The sequence below is a fragment of the Macaca thibetana genome, chromosome 4 (assembly GCF_024542745.1).
Source record: "Macaca thibetana thibetana isolate TM-01 chromosome 4, ASM2454274v1, whole genome shotgun sequence".
NCBI classification, from domain to species: domain Eukaryota; kingdom Metazoa; phylum Chordata; class Mammalia; order Primates; family Cercopithecidae; genus Macaca; species Macaca thibetana.
Genome location: NC_065581.1, coordinates 67,917,978 through 67,935,460, shown reverse-complemented (window position 1 = coordinate 67,935,460; position 17,483 = coordinate 67,917,978). Strand labels below are relative to the sequence as shown.

Below are 17,483 nucleotides of genomic sequence, written 5' to 3'. Positions count from 1 at the left end.
TGTAGCCCGGGCTGGAGTGCAGTGGCCGGATCTCAGCTCACTGCAAGCTCCGCCTCCCGGGTTTAGGCCATTCTCCTGCCTCAGCCTCCGGAGTAGCTGGGACTACAGGCGCCTGCCACCTCGCCCGGCTAGTTTTTTGTATTTTTAGTAGAGACAGGGTTTCACGGTGTTAGCCAGGATGGTCTCGATCTCCTGACCTCGTGATCCGCCCGTCTCGGCCTCCCAAAGTGCTGGGATTACAGGCTTGAGCCACCGCGCCCGGCCGGCAATTGTTCTTTAAAGACTCCTTTGGAATACTTCTATCAGTTCTGTTAAAGGACCAAGGGGTAATAGTAACAAGTTAAAGGGCACAGGCTGTCAAAGATGTCTATCCACTAAATCTGGTAACATTTTGAAGTATCACGTTTTCATAATAGACAATTAGAACCAAACAATATTTTAAGATCACATTTAATTAGATCTATAAGTTGCTGAGCTCAAATAATTAAAAAAAGGAAAACATCATTCATAGATAAAATAGTTAAAAACACTTCTTTTAAAATACGGAAAAGATTTATAAACATATTCAGTTCTTACATCTGGTGATAACTGTTTTGTGTAGTTAATACCAAAGACCACACTTTCAAGAGTAGGAATCACGGAATCTTTGTTTTGTGCTGGTGCATTTCTATTTAACCAAGTTGTCTTCACAGGGCGAGGAAAGCTGGAGGAAGAAGTATTATATTATTACTGTCATAAGCGTCTATTTGAATGTAAGTTAAATATTTACAAAGGAAAATCTTATAGGAATAGAAGAGCAAGGGTTTTGCAAGTTTATGAGTTCTAAAGTATTCCTAAATTGTAAAAAATAATTTGAATAATCATGAAAAAACAAAATGAATATTAAAAAACTAGGGCTAGATGTTTGACATTGCTTGCTATAATTAGACTTCTGGAAGTCTCAAAGAACATCAAAGACAAAACATGGTGGGATCTAGAATGGCTAAACAACAAATGAAAGCCAAGCTTGAATTTGGAAATCCTAAAGTCGGAACTGGTTACCAAATTTACAATGTTAACACTTAATCAAATATGAACGCTATTTACAGAAATAAAGAGCTCCCATGTAAATGTAGAAACACAAAAATTACTAAATCTACCTGATGCCTCTATTTCTCAAAAATAAGTTTCTTTCCCTTTATTCTCTTTACTAAAAGGCTATGAGCTCTATTAAAATAATTTTTATTATTCAAGTCTCTAGCAGCTGGAACTACAGTCATGTGCCACCATGCTTGGCTAATTTTTATTTTTTGTAGAGGTGAAGTGTTGCTATGTTGCTCAGGCTGGTCTCACACTCCTGGTCTCAAGCAATCCTCCAGCCTCCAGCTTCAAGGCACCATTAATCACATATTATATGAATTACTTCTGTTAGTATTAACATTTATATTCCATAGAGGAAGAAGCATATTTCTGTTAGAATGTTGAAAAGTCACACACAACTATATTTGAGATAAAGTAGGACAAAGCATTTGAACTGTTTGACAGTTTGGCAAAAGGGAAAACACATAAAAGAAAAACAATGTTGCCATAAGCAGAGTGCAGGTTTTGTTTGTAAAATCCATTTGCTTTGCAAAAGTAAAATGTCTATATCCCAGCAAAGAAGGGAGTCTCAAATAAGTGGTAAATTCCACTTGCTATAATGTGTTTTTCAGAACTGTTATAAAAGTTGTACTTAAAAAATTCAAATATAAGAAATAGTTCAAATAAAAAACAAGCAAAGAAAGAAATTCTAAGCCACTTACTTTAAGTAACTGATATAATGTCTGTAGATTGGGTTGACCATAAAAATTGTTTTAAATAAAAATAAAAATTTAAAAGATGTTATAAATTTAAAAATTTTCAATTTTTGGAGGATTAAAAAAACCCCACCAATAATAAAACTTCAGGAAAAACCTGTTGAAGAATATAGAGTAGGAAATGTTACCCTCAGATATGACCCCTTTACCAGCACACCACCAGCAAAAAGCTTCCCCTTCCCCTTTCCTTGCTTTCCTTTTCCGACCTTTCATTCATAGGTACAGAAAGGCTGGTAAAGATGCTGCTGCTTTTATAGCGAAGTTCTAGCAGCAAGAGAGAGTTAGATATAAGGGCCCATGGCAGCTAGGTAAAGAACAGCAACCTCAGCTGTTACGGGCATATTGTTTTCTTTTCTAGTCACTAACCAGAGCCAACAGTTAATCCTCTTGGCTTCTGATTCTGAGCCAAAAATTTGTTCTTCCAGTAAATGGTCTCTAGGAGATGAGCTGCCCCTTTCTCCTATTAGTCTATGGCAAAAATTGCGGCATTGCAAGAAGCAGCACATATTTAACTCACTATGATGGTGATGTGAATATCTACTCTGTTTAATTAGGGCCTTAAAAAGCAACATTAATAACCTAAGCTAACCTCCTATGAATTGTTTGTGCATTTTTCAGGAGAGAAACACAGCCAGTTTTATGAAGATAATCTTGGTAAGTCTTAAAAAGAAATAGTTAAAAGAGTTTAATTAGAGATTCTTCTTAAAACTTCAAAAAGAAGAGATTTAGAAAAATAGAGTAATATATTTTATAAACAGATAAACATTTAGCATTAAAAACCAAACACATAATCATATAAAAGCAATACTGTATGTTATTTAAAAGTTATATTTCAAAAAAACATACTTTGTTAGAAAAATTTCATTCATATTTTCTATTTCAGAAAATCTTCCAAAAAATTTTTAAGCTTATAATAAAATTATGTATGTAATAAAAAACACCTTCCTGTTTATAAAAGCTATAATAACTTAGCACAACCTCTCAAAGGCCTAGGAAGTAAGAAAAAGACAGCAAAACTACCAGTTATAGATCTTTCCATAGAATAAAGGCGGCAAAACAAGTCATCAGGTGAAATATATGTCTTCCTGGCCTGGTGCTCTAAAAGGAACTAGGTCAAGGTGATCTACATGTAAGAGATGAGAGAGCAACAGAATGAAAGAAGCTTTCAATTAGTTTTTAAAACAATGTAAAGATATGCCATAGGAGGTTATTACCTGTGGTCAATATGTTAAATTGTGTTGGGCTTCCAGAAATTCTGAGGGTAATTTTGCAAAATGATCTACTTAGTTTTCTGATAAATCAGCTTACCATCATATCCCTTAAGCATCCTCCCTAATATCAATTGTCAGAATCAGATGTGCATCGGAAATTGCAGACAGTTTAGAAATCAAATAAATTTGGAGACTTTCATATAATTTACTGATTTGAAGCATCCATCTGCTGCCCATACTACAAGGATGATGTAAAAACTGAAGACCTTGCATTGTATTTTTACATTAACGAAAGAAATCTGTCTACCCATGGAAATGAACAGAAAAAAATAATTATCTCAATGCATTTATTATGATACAGAATATTATATACCTTTGAACTAATGGTACATGATATAGTTTTAAAAGGCTGAGTAAAAATTCGTAAAATTGGTTAATAACTTGGAAAGCAAGAATTACTGTATAATGTACAGTTAAGAAGATAAAATTAGTCTATCTGGATAAGAGGCAAAGAAAAAATAAGAAAAAATTCACATACTTTTCCAGAGTAATTATAGTATAACATTGCACAAAACATAGGTACAGAATAAACAATGTTGTGTGGTTATTTCCAGATTGTATTTTTTCTTTGTTAATTTATTTGGGATTGACAAAGATGGCTTCATACTTCTGTAATAAAAAAGTTATCAAGCCAATGTTCTCATACTCTTGAATTTGATTATAATTTTTAAAGTCCTTATTATTTCAGTTATCTTTAGAAATTACATGTTTTCACTATAAAAATAAAAAACGCTACATTAAGAAGGCTCTCATGTTGAATTGTAATCCTCAATGTTGTAATGGGGCCTGGTGTGAGGGGACTGGACCAGGGCGACAGATTTCTCATGAATGGTTTATTACCATTCCTCTTGGTACTGTCCTCATGATAGTGAGTGAGTTCTCATGAGATCTAGTCATTTAAAAGCATGTAGCAACTCCCCTGACTCTTGTGCTCCTGCTCCAGCCATGTGAGATGCCTGCTCCGCTTTTGATTTCTGCCATGATTGTAAGTTTCCTGAGGCCTCCCCAGAAGTTAAGCAGATGCCAGCATCATTCTTCCTGTATAGCCTGAAGAACCATGACCCAATTAAACTCTTTTCTTTATAAATTGCTCAGTCTCAGGTATTTCTTTACTACAGTGTAAGAATGGCTTAATACAAAAATATTAGTCAAATTACCTTATTAGTGGCTGGTGTAGTGCAACCAATGATGCATGAACTGTAACAGACACAACAGAAAGGTGGAAATAATCAAACATAACATTAACATGATGATGAAGGCCTCTATGGGGGCTAAAGTGCAGCTTCAGTGTTCGGCTACTTATTAGTTGCAAGGCATTCAGATCATCTGCCCTGTAAAAAGGAACAATTAGCATGTAAGTATGAAATATTTAGTAAAGGCCAATATATTATAGAGTAGTTGAAACTATAAAAACCATTTATTTACTTTTTTAAAATTTTGAATTAAAGTAATTTTTAAAGCATCAAATTTGCATTAGAAAGCAGTATGAAACATACCAATTGAGAAAATAATCAGATCCCACCTATTGTTTCCTATCAGTCCATAATATGAACTATTTTTTCACCAATATCCCTATAAAATGAATCCTTTTTGATACTTCACGAGTTAATCTCATCTTAAAGAAAATTTTACCCCATAGAGAATACTGTTATTACGAGACTGCAGTACAACATAGGTCACATGCTATTATAATAAACCCCAAAAGATATTTCAAATTATTTTTACTCTACAAAATTTTATTAAGTGCTGCTCAAAAACAAACAGGCTATTGCTTATTTTAAAAAGTAAAACATATCTTACTGTAGGTATTTAGTATGTCATTAGATTTATACATACTAAAAATGTGAAACAATGCCATGAAAATGACATCCAATTATACTTAAAAAAATTCCATCCATACATTGTAACTATCTATAGGTAATGAACTACCAATTCATTTCAGCTTATTCCACTTAAAGAATTCTGACTTGGTTAAAAAAAAAAAAACCCAATAAACCCTTATGAAATTCTTTGTAATGAACAAGTATTACAGAGGAACAGTAGCTACCATATAAAGAAACTTTTTTCTCATGATAGTGAAGAGGACATCTAAAGTAGGCCTTTTAGTAATGTGACTTTTTAGTTACTTATCCCACATGCAGTCTGAATTTATATATCATTTTTGAAAATTATTGCTAAAACTACATTTGAGATGGGGGAAAAAACCTGCATAAATAAAATTGTTAAGTGAACCTCTGATTCTTGTTTTAAATGAACACAAGCAAAATTTGTCCCTAAAACATATGACTGCATGTCCAGGTGTGTGGGCAAGTTGGAGGTAGCCAATCCTAAAACTTCCTCAAGGGTTCTAGAAATGAACTACAACAACTGTCAAGTATGTGTCATCAGTCTTGATAACTCTCAGAATATCAACAAAGTCCTACCTAAAGAAAGCATAACTGATGCCATCAGGAAAGATTAGCCAGTGATAGAGTGGAAAAGAGTTCAATTACATTTAAATGCCTCATGGTAGTGGTATTAACAGTGCAATTTCTAGGAGCCAGGAAAAATTGTTCCATATTTCTTTAACTTGTCTGGTTTTGTTATCTGGAGATCATGGATTTGGCAAGGGCAAAATAGAGCTGGCCTAACCATTTTCATGAAGTTTCCCCAGAAAACACATGCAGTTCAAGACAAGATAGCAATAGGATGAATTTTAAGAAGAAAATGGGTAATCTAATAATAGCAAATAACAGTCATAAGTGCCTAAAGGTTTTTTAATTGTTTGATTAGCTACTTACGAATAATCTCCATCTGTGAAGTGTAGATCCAAGGATAACAGAAAATTCATTTCCTCAAGGGTTTCTTCAATCTGAAAAGAAATTACACTATGAGATACTTTTTGAATCTTTATAGAAAGTTAGAAATAACACCTTGAGGCATTACAAAAAATATTTATATAAATTAATATGAAGAGATGTTTACCTTTCTTTCATCCAATAACATTTTTACTTTGAAGATCATAACATCATTTAAAACAACCTCTTCATTTTTGTACAAAATTTGAAATGTTTTACTGCAAATTAGAGAATCATGAACTGAGGCTGGAAAGGCTAAAGTCATACCTAAAACAGATAAGATATGTAATTGACAGGTAAAAAGTAAAATATAAGACAAGCAAATTAATACTTGTACTTTAAAATACTATATGTTTGATTATATTACCACAGTGTCATTATCAATTTATACTGCAGTATTGGAACATTTCTGAAAGTTTACTTATTTCTATGATTAGAAAATAAATAAGTACATTATAACCATTGTAAAACTACTGCATGACATCTTAATCTGAAAGGTAAATGAGGAAATATCAAAGTAGAAATTTTAGAGGTTAACAACTGATCTGTATACCACATTTAAGAAAGCAATTTAGTTTTCCATAGCTGAATAGTAAAGAATTTGGTTGGCCTTTGTCCTGGTTGCTAGGAGTTCAGCTCTAAATACTTGGAATGAAGAATTTGGCTGGCCTTTGTCTCCAGTTTCTGAGAAGTAGCCTCTAAATCCTTGGTGGCCCCTAGTTTATGCTAAAGAGATGACTCAGGATGGGGGCTGGCCACATCACTAAGACCAGCCATGTGATTAGAGAGTTGAGCTTTGAGCCAAGTGATGTAACCTCAAAATCCAGAGAGGGGAGAAGAGTTAAAGACTGAGTGACATGGGCAATGATTCAATCAGTCATGCCTACACAAGGAAATATTAATAAAAATTCTGAACATTGAAGTTTGGGTGAGCTTCTCTGGTTGGCAATACTCTGCATATCATCACATACTGGATGTTCGAGAGGAGGGAAGTTAATGCGTGCTGGCTTAACGGGGAAAAAACAACGGAAGCTTCACATCTGGGAAGTTCTCAGATCAATCCTATACAGGTTCTGATTTGAATCCTTTTGCTATAATAAAGCTGTAATAATAAGTACAGCACTATGCTGAGTTTGGTGAGTTGTTCTACTGAATTATCAAACATGAGGGAATAATGGGAACCCTCAAATTTGTAGCCACCTCTTCACAACTGTGGATAGCTTGCAGACCACTAAACTCATGGCTGACATGAGGGGAGTCTTGTGGAGGATTACGTCCTTACCATTTGAAGTTTGGTTTTTATCTCTGGGTCACTGATCTCACTCCAACAGCCTACCTGCTGTTATGATCTTATTACCCTGTGCTGCAGAAATAACAATTGAAACTAGGCACCAAAAAGAAAAGAAAAAAAAAAAAAAAGAAAAAGAAACTAGAGACCAACGTGGGTTTGGAGCTTAAAATGGGATATAAGACTCCAACTGGAGTAGTGAGGATATCTACATAAGCTCGTGGATGTCAGTCAAAGGCAGGGAGCCTCTGCAGGCCAGGGAGCGCAGGGTTCAAATGCCCACATGAAATTCACATGGGGTGGTGGCCTGATGTCAGAGCCTGTGTGGAGTGAGGAGGGCAGCCGAGAGTAAACTGTCAGAACCTGAGCAGGATGAGGAGGCAATCTAAGTGCAGGGGTGACTTCCAGCGAGGCATTGGGAGCCCAAGCAGGATGAACAGGGTAACCACAAGGGAAGGCACCTCACGCTGGGGGGTTGGAACCTAAGTTAGATGGAGAGGGTGTCTTTACAGAGGAGCAGACTGGTACAGGGTGTGTAGGAACCCGAAAGGCATAAAAAGACTTCCATATGGGGGTGGGAGTGAAGAAGGGAGTAGGCAGAAGTAGCAGCCTGACACACTACTGGAATCCAAGTGAAGTGAGGAAAAGGAGTTCCTGGCACAAGGCCTTACTGAGATCAAGTGGGGTAAGGAGGGGGTCCACATAAGGGAGTGACCTTGCATAAGGTGAAGCCCAACGAGTTCAAGGAGACCATCTGTGTGGGAGAAGAAGCAGTGACAGGAGATTGGCAAATATAGGGGACTGATCAAATAAGGAAATATATTAAAGGATAAGGGGAGCCAGTTTTCTTACCTATCGGGGAAAGGATGTACACATATGGAAAGGAGATACAAATATAGAATGAGTCCCATGGTACTGGATTGAAACAGAGTACTGATATGAACTTACGGTTTTTACCATATATTTATATAAAGCCATGTAAATTTGCATATGTATGTGTAAATGTATAGGTGTATACAATGTACTCACTATCTTTGTCCACTCAAATGGTCTGGGAGTAGCACAACCACAAATGTTAGTCTTTAGCACTATTCTCCGCTAAAATGATTCACAGCTTTGCAGAAATGGTTGGTTCCAAAGCTGGGGCACAGACAAATCTGGACCATCTTTTTATACTAGAAAGTAAGGAACTGATTAGAGAATGTGGGGACACAACAAAAGGGCATAGAAGCTAGCTGAAAGAGAATGCCCCTGGCCATATCTGGGACAAAGTGAGCATCAAAATAAATTATGACAGTAATGGATTAACATCCATTGAGTAACCAGAAATCCGTAAGTCCATACTGATAGAAATAAATAAGCGAACAAAAAAATCAGAAGTTTAAGAAACAAGAGACATTAATTGCAAAGTGAAAAAGAGTAACATCATAGTGGAGAAGCTGCAAAGAGAGCACTTTAATTAAGTGATCCAAGTTAACATTATTAGGAATTGGACAAATAGAAACCATGTATCACCTAACAGGATGTAACAAGAAGAACAAGCATCACTTCTGAGATATTCCTGTCAAAAACACATAAAATGAATCTAATCATGATGAAATTGTAAACCCATGAAAATTGAAGAACATTCTAAAAAATAATAGGTTTGTAGTCTCCGCAAAAGTGTCAGGGTCATGAAAGTCAAGAAAAGACTGAGGAATTGTTCTAGGATGAAGGAGACTAAAGAGACATAACAATTAATTACAATATATGATTTGGAACTGGATCATTTTGCTATAAAGGACTTTACTGGGACAACTAGCAAAACTTGGATGGGGCTAAGGATAAGACGACAGTAATGTGTCAGTGTTAATTTCTTGATTTTGATGGGTATACTGGGGTTATGCAGAAGAATATTCTTTAGAAAAAAATGATGCACTAAAATATTTCAGATGATGGAGCAATCATATTGACAAATTACTCTTACATGGTTCAGGAAAAAAATTTTTTATGCTGTACTTGCAACTTTTCTGTTAAGTTTGAGATGTTTCAGGAAATATATACTTAAAAGGGAAACCAACTACACCAGAAACTCAACTTCTGAGTATGTTAAAAAGCTGAGAAGGGAAAGAAATTTTACTCAATAAAAGTAAATTTTGTTTAAAGCACTCAGGTAATGTGAGGTGAGAATCCACTGCCTAAAGAAACAAAGTTTTCTCTATTGCTCTTCCCTGAAGATGCTGCTTCTCTCTCAATACTTCCATAAAACTTCTACCACTGGGTCTGGAGCTTCTTTGTTGCTTACTGATGCTTTCAGACATTCTTTGTCTCTCCTCCCTAAAACCACTTATACCACTGGCTTTGAATGTCCTGTGATCAGACAGTACAGTACTACTCACTATCTTGCTCATTTTTGTACTCTATAAACCCTGGGAAGCCTTCATTTGTTAAAGGCTTTATTTCCTAATTTAAGGTCACTTTTTCAAAAACTAGTCTAGCCATAACTCTTGGTGAACTCAATAGCTATGTAGGTAAACCTTCTAATTTTTGATCTCCTGGGTTCCTTTTTTCCTCTTTTTAAGTGTTCTTGCCCTCTAACCCTCTCAGCTCCTCACTCCTGTGATCATTCCCTAGACTTTTATATTACTAATGACTGCAATCCATCTGTAATCCGAATTTCTTTTTTTAAATTTCCAACTTTTAAGTTCAGGGTACATGTGCAGGATGTGCAGGTTTGTTATACTGGTAAATGTGTGCATGGTGGTTTGCTGCACAGATCATCCCATTCCCCAGGTATCAGGCCCAGCATCCGCTACGTATTCTTCCTGATCCTCTCCCTCCTCCCACCCCCTACCCTCCAACAGGCCCCAGTGTGTGTTGTTCCCCTGGATGTATTCATATGTTCTCATCATTTAGCTCCCACTCATAAGAGAGAACATGTGTAATGTCTGTTGTAATGTGAATTTCAATCAACCTCTCCTCCCATACTTCCACCTGTCTTTCTAGTTCATACCCTCTAAGACCACAAGTTCAATAATCCTTTGACTACATTTAGGATAGATTCCATGAACCATACTCCATTTCATTATCCCATTTCTCTTAATTCCTTTTTTCCTTACCCATCTTAAATCCTGTGATCCATCATTATAATACTCTTGCATATAAACTATTAAGGATATATGCTACTCTTGCTTTGTCATACTGACCTGGATAAATCCCAACTCCAGCTCTCTGCCCAATCCATACTTGTACCCACAAACTGAATGTGCCTGGAGAAAAATACACAGCTATCTTGACTGGCTATACTTCAAATTTATGACTATTAATTTCAAGTGGGTCTTTACTGCTGCCTAGCAATCACACTGTATCCAAATCCATTTTATCCCCATATTCTTAGATGACTATTTCATAAATTATTTTCTCTCCTCAAACCTAGCCTTCAGTCTCACTGATAAATTTGGTTCTTATTTCATGAGAAAATAAAAATAATCAGAAGTTCTATAAGCTCTACTACTGGATCTACCTGCAGATGCACCTAGACAAACTCCCTATTTCTCTGCTCCCCTTTCTGGCAAAACTCAAAAGCCTTTGCTATTTAGTGTGTCTGATTCATCTCCTATTCTCTCTTCAGCTCATTGTGTGATAACCAGCCTCTAAAATGGCCTCCAACGATTCTCTTCCTGATATTCACACTATTGCACAATCTCCTACAAAGGACCAGGGTTGATCTATGTGATAGAAGTGATAGGAGGGGCTGGGCACGGTGGCTCACGCCTGTAATCCCAACACTTTGGGAGGCTGAGGCAGGTAGATCACTTGAGGTCAGGAGTTTGAGACCAGCGTGGCCAATATGGCGAAATCCTGTCTCTAGTAAAAATACAAAAATTAGCTGGGTGTGGTGGCAGCCACCTGTAATCCCAGCTACTTGGGAGGCTGAGGCAGGAAAATTGCTTGAACCTGGGAGGCAGAGGTTGCAGAGTGAGTTGAGGTTGTGCCACTGCACTCCAGCTTGGGCAACAGAGTGAGACTCCATCTCCAAAAAAAAGCATAGTAGGATTTGTGTGAATATAGCAGAAGTAATTGACTATAACCTAATGAGAGATCCTGGGTCAGAGGCATGCAGCTAAATTTCTGACACACAGAAACTGTGAGATAATGTTTGTTGTTTTAAACTAAGTTGTGGGATAAATTTTTACACAGAAATAATTAATTCATACTCCAATCAGACTTTAGCCCATATAACTCTTCTTATCAAGACCACTAATGATTTCTGCTTTGCTAAATCCAAAGGTCAACTCTCAAACCTCATCTTACTTGACTTACAATCAGTATCTAACATAGATACTATGATCCATCCTATACTATGCATTCTCTCATTCTTGTTCTTTTGTTTTTTCTCTACTTTTTTTTTTTTTTTTTTTTTTTTTTTGAGACAGAGTCTTACTTTGTGCCCAGGCTGTAGTGCAGTGGCACTTATCTTGGCTCATTGCAGTCTCAACCTCCAGGGCTCAAGCAATCCTCTCACCTCAGCCAGGCTAAATTTATTTTTTATTTTTTGTAGAGATGAGGTCTCATTATATTGCCCATTCTCTCGTTCTTGATACACTTCCTAAATGTACCTTTCTGGACATCACACATTTCTAGTTCTACTCCTACCTCATGGGCCACCCCTTTTTTGTCGCTTTTTTTTTTGCGGGGGGGGGGTGCTGTTTTTTTCTCATCAAGAAACAGCCCAGTGCAGTGGTTAGGAACATAGATTTTGAGCCAGACTGGCTAGGTTTTAGTCTTGATTCTGCCACTTACTAGATCTGTGATCTTTATTCATTCTTCTTTTCCATGCCTCACAACCAATTCTTCAGCAAACCCATCGGTTCTACCAACAATACTAAAAATGATCAGACGGAAAAAAGAAGGCTGCCTTTAGGAATGCTCTAAAGGAATTCTCATGTCAGATAAGAAGTTGTATACAAAATCAGTAATTCTAAATTGCTGTGGAATGACTTCAGTGAAAGTTGCCTATATCCTCAACTGACATCAATATTTTAAGCTTTAAAAAAGAAATACCAGTGACTTACCGATAATAAACTTCATCTTAATTTTATTCTCAAGCCAGAAGCAACAGGCAACAGATGTGCAACTTCCTAGTAATTCATTCACTCATCCAATCAACAAATATTTAGTGAATACTTATTATGTATCAGGTATTCTCTAGGTGTTCAGGATACACAGTAAAATGAAAGAGATAAAAATCTCCGACCTCATAGAGCTTATATCCTAACAAAGTGGTGTGATAGAGAATAAATATAGTAAGTAAATGATATAATACATTTGAAAGTTATAAGTAGTAAGTGCTACGGAGAAAAATAAAGAAAGGAAAGAGGGATGAAAAAGATAGCAATTTTAAACAGAAAAGCCAGGCAATGCTTTCTTGAGAAGGGAACCTATCAGCACAGAACAAAACTGATTCCTGTGTTCTTTCCCCTACTACATGCCTCTAGGTCGCTGTTGCCTCCTTCACCCTAGCAGAAGTCTGGAATTTTATTCTCTGAAGAGAATCAAAGTCCTCCGACCTAAAAATCACCTGGCAAAACCTAGAGCACATGAACATATGAGCATAGGCATATTGAATACTAAGTGCAGAGATTCCAAAATTGTTCTCTACTGGGCTCCTAGAAGGCTGTCAGCTAGACTCTTACTCTCTAGGAAGGAGACAGACAAGAGTCTTCTATGGCATTTCAAGAACTGTAAAATCTGAGATTTTTACCAAACTTGCAACCTAACAAGCTAGCCTGCCACACTTTCATAGATGATGGCAGAAGGCACAAGACTCTTGGGTCAAAGACAAAAGGTTTGATTATGCACAGCATAGCAAGCAGCATGAGCTTCTTGTTCATATTAGTTTCCCTTGTATTCACTCCCTCAAGTCCCATGAGAGTGACATGGAGGCCGGCCAAGTGGATACTATGCATACAGTGGGTTTTTGGTCACAATTGAGGAACCCTAAGCTTTGGAAACCTCTATCTTTTAAAAGGGTAGCTATAAAAAAACCTATCTAACTTTTGCACTGTCCATTATACTGGAAAGTAAATAAATACACTGTATGTTCTAGACAGAGACACTGTCTATAACTTCCAAAGCTGTTCATTGCACACGTATCCTTAAAAAGATAGTCTGTAAACAGAAGGTTTTCAGTGTCTCTGCTCATAAAATGTTTCTCTCTGCTCAGAAACATGAGAAATGATGGAGAAGAATTTTCAATGATATATACAGTATAATCTTAGATTCTTCACAGTTCTTGACATGGAGAATCTGCTGAATCCAGTGAAAAATAACTATAAATACTGACTTCAAAGATTCCTTAGACAAATGGCTCACCATCACCCTAAAATGAAACTCAGACAAGTCCCCTGTATGCTCTCAGAATTTCCCATCAGCCTTCCTTTCAGTCATGTTTAGACAACTGAGGCCTATCGAATATCAGAAGGAAACTTTTAACATGTAAGTTAGAGACTAAAACAAAGAGGAAAAAAAGTAAGTTATACAAAAAAATTTTAAAAAAAGAATATTGTTTTTAGAGAAGATATTACCTTCATGAAACAGGAAGACATTGCGATAGCAAAGGGACACTCAGAGAAAAGAGTACTTGGATTTTAAAATGAAGAGAGAAGCGATGAGACAGAGGGAAGGAGAGAAGAAAAGGAGAAAAGAAGGAGAAAGGGAGTGGGAGAGAGAATAAGAGAGGGCAAATGACAGAAAGCACAAAAGCAAATAACTCAAAAAAGGGTTAAAAATAAAGATGAAGAAATATCATAGTAGAGCAAGAAGAGAATGGGAAAAAAGAGAAGAAAAAACTAAAATTTAAGAAAGCCAGTAAAGATGATCCACCTTGTAAACAAAAGAACTTCCAAAAAGAAAGAACAAAGAAAACAGATGGGAGATAATTATTAACAAATTAAGAAATTTCTCAGAACTGAAGTACTCAAAGACCCAAGGTACATCATTATGTGCCATCAGAATCCCAGTTACCAAGAGGATGTTCTACCAGATTCTTGAAAGGGGAAAAAGGTCACAGAGAAGATTAAAAATCAGTCATTTATTTTTTACGGAGAAAATAATAAGATTAGTAATCAGAATGGCTTTGGAACTCTCCACAGCAATGCTGCAAACCAAAAAATAATGGAGTAATATTTTCAAAATTCCAAAGAAAAAAGATTTCCAACCTAGAATTCTATACTTAGCTAAACTTCCAAACAACTGTTAAATGTAGAAAAGATTTTTAGATGCTGAAGGCTTCAAAATATTTATTTCCCATGCCACTTTTCTCACCAAGTTAACTATTTATAGGCTCTACGAAACTGAGAGAATAAACCAAGAAAGAGAAAAAATAGATGTTAGGAAATAAGAGATTCAACATAGAGGAGATGCAAAGGGAATGCCTAGGAAGATGGTGAAGGAAAATCCCAACAGATCCTGTTCCTTACGTATACAGTGACCAATGTAGTTTGGATTCGTGTGCCATAAACGATAGATATGTTAACATCCCTGCTGCTAGGGTACCAACTTTTAACCTGAGGACAGATCAAAAGCTTGGCTAGATTCTTTTCAGTGCTTGGCTTATTTGAAGGTGTACCAATGAAGTTTCTTGCCTAGATCATCTGATGATACTATTTTCACTTCACTGAAGTTTTCTGCTTTGGCTTGCTCCTGAGAGTTGGAGGAAGGCAATGTTAAGTTTAGATGCAAATCAGTCTGTTCCATATGTTAGATAGCCAATATTTTATCACATTACAATCTTGCCAGAAGCCCTGAAAGTGGTAAACTCTCAGTTTTGCACAATTCACTCTTGACCTTGCCCATTAACATCTCCAAAGGGAGTCTGAAAACCTTTCAGGTATAAAGAAGCATACCATAACCCAGAGACTCTGTTCAACTTTTCTTTTGGGAGACTTCTTTTAATAATAGCAGTATTTATGCTATCTTACACAGCTGGGTTTGTGCTTACCACTCAATTTTTTTCAGGCTCAACCAGATATTTCCTTGGAATACACTCATTCTGACAAAATACATTCATAATGATAGTACTATAAAGAAAGCAAAAGAATAATTAACACAAACGTCAAGAGGGGGATACAGGAGGATTTTACAGTACTAGTGATGTTCTATTTCTTAAATGAAACGTTGGGTAGCTGGGTGTTCCTTTATTATTTAATAAAATAATGCGTTACATAATCTTCAAATAATGTGCAATACATTTCATAATACAAAGTTACACATTCATTATATAGCTGCTTTGTGCCATGGATTGTTCTCAGCTAAGTGGACTGAACAAAAAAACCAACCATTTTCCCTGACCTCACCTAATTCTGTAAATTACATCTACACTAAGTGTTACAGAAGACAGAGTGCTATGACATCTTACAATATGAGGGTGAACTTAGGCTGTGAAACCAGGAAAGGCTTTGGTGACAACATAGCATTTGAATTGAAACACCATGAAAAAGAATTAGTCAAACGAAGATAAAAAGAGCCTTTCAGGAAGAAGAAATAGAGATTTCTTGAAGGCAAGGACCTTGTCTCATTTACTTCTTACTTCATATTAGTATTATGAACACGGTCAGCCCTTATGGATGTGGAGAAACTGAAACTCTTGTGTACTGTTGGTGAAAATGTGAAACAGTATAGCTGTTGTGGAAAATACTATGGGGATTCCTCAAGAAATTAAAAATAGAGCTATTGGCGTCAGCCCTTATGGATGTGGAGAAACTGAAACTCTTGTGTACTGTTGGTGAAAATGTGAAACAGTATAGCTGCTGTGGAAAATACTATGGGGATTCCTCAAGAAATTAAAAATAGAGCTATTGGCCACACACAGTGTGTGGCTCACACCTGTTATCCTAGCACTTTAGGAGGCTGAGGAAGGAGGAACAGTTGAGTCCAGGAGTTCAAGACCAGCCTGGGCAACCAAGTTAGGCTCCACATGTACAAAACATAAATTTTACAAATTTGCTGGGCATGGTGGTGTCCAGCTGTAGTGTCCCAGTGACTCACAGGGCTGAGGCAGGAGGACTACTTAAGCCCAAGAGGTCAAGGGCAGTGAGCCAGGATCACACCCCTGCCCTCCAGCCTGGGTGACAGAACAAGACCCTGTCTCAAAAAATAAAAATAATAAAAATAGAACTACTATATAATCCAGCATTTCACTTGTAGGTATTTATCCAGAAGAACTGATAAAAGAGGGTCAAAGAGATATTTGCACACTCATGTTCATTGAAACATTATTCACAATAGTCAAGAGGTAGAAACAACCCAAATGTCTATCTACAAATTAATGGATAAAGAAAATGTGGTATGTACATATTAGAGAATATTATTCAGCCTTAGAAAAGAAAATCCTGTCATAGCTACAACATGGAAAAACCTTAAGGACATTATGCTAAGTGAAATAAGCCAGTCACAGAAAAGCAAATACTGCATGACTCCACTTATATAAGGTATCTAAAGCAGTCAAACTCATAGAAGCAGAAAGCAGAATGTGTTGACAGGGGGTAGGAAAATGGGGAGTTGCTGTTCAATGGTATAGAATTTCAGTTATTCAAGATAACAAAATTTTAGGCCAGGCATGGTGGCTCATGCCTGTAATCCCAGCACTTTGGGAGGCCGAGGTGGGTGGATCACTTGAGGTCAGGAGTTTGTGATCAGCCTAGCCAACATGGCGAAACCCCATCTCTACTAAAAAAAAAAAAATATTGGCCAGGCGTGTTGGTGCATGCGTATAATCCCAGCTACTCGGGAGGCTGAGGTGGGAGAATCACTTGAACCAGGAAGACGGAGGTTGCAGTGAGCCGAGATCACACCACTGCACTCCAGACTGGTTGACAAAGTGAGACTCTGTCTCAAAAACAAAACAAAAAAAATTAAATAAATAAGTAAATAATTGAAATATTGTTCTGTTATTCCTTTTTACACTTTAATGTTATCAAACTAAAGGCCCTGGGAAACAAGAAGACCTAAATGTGTATGCTAAGTTTACTGTCTTGAATCTGAAACTTTGTTTTCTAATATTTGCTATTTGCTAGATGATAACAACTCCATTAAGTTAGAAACCACATTAATCTTTTCCACTACTTTAATTTAGGACTTAGCACTTTAATTTAGGTCTTACACATAATAGGCAATCATAAACTATTTATTTAATAAACGAATTTTTGTCTAACTTCTTAATTTAATATCCTATTTCCTTGTTCAAATGACTTGATTTTTATTTTGCCTATCA

At 36.5% G+C, this 17,483-nt stretch overlaps 3 protein-coding genes across 14 annotated transcripts in view; all 3 read right to left on the bottom strand.

Annotated features, from left to right (window-relative positions):
• The window catches only part of FAM135A (family with sequence similarity 135 member A), a 134,340-nt gene that overhangs the window by 81,187 nt on the left and 35,670 nt on the right, over nucleotides 1–17,483 (bottom strand). For 10 of the 12 annotated variants that reach the window (XM_050789692.1, XM_050789702.1, XM_050789699.1 and 7 more), the window contains 4 exons: nucleotides 6,071–6,210; nucleotides 5,887–5,957; nucleotides 4,264–4,437; nucleotides 577–703 (listed from right to left, as the gene is read on the bottom strand). In XM_050789692.1, the coding sequence (XP_050645649.1) occupies nucleotides 577–703; nucleotides 4,264–4,437; nucleotides 5,887–5,957; nucleotides 6,071–6,210 (512 nt within the window). Of the gene's footprint in view, nucleotides 1–576; nucleotides 704–4,263; nucleotides 4,438–5,886; nucleotides 5,958–6,070; nucleotides 6,211–15,212; nucleotides 15,292–17,483 lie in introns of all 12 variants that reach the window. The other 2 variants (XM_050789697.1, XM_050789698.1) reach the window with 2 other exon arrangements.
• The window catches only part of SDHAF4 (succinate dehydrogenase complex assembly factor 4), a 170,897-nt gene that overhangs the window by 118,351 nt on the left and 35,063 nt on the right, over nucleotides 1–17,483 (bottom strand). The gene's annotated exons all lie outside the window — the stretch shown is intronic.
• SMAP1 (small ArfGAP 1) overlaps nucleotides 1–17,483 on the bottom strand; it is a 428,466-nt gene that overhangs the window by 378,441 nt on the left and 32,542 nt on the right. The window lies entirely within an intron of this gene.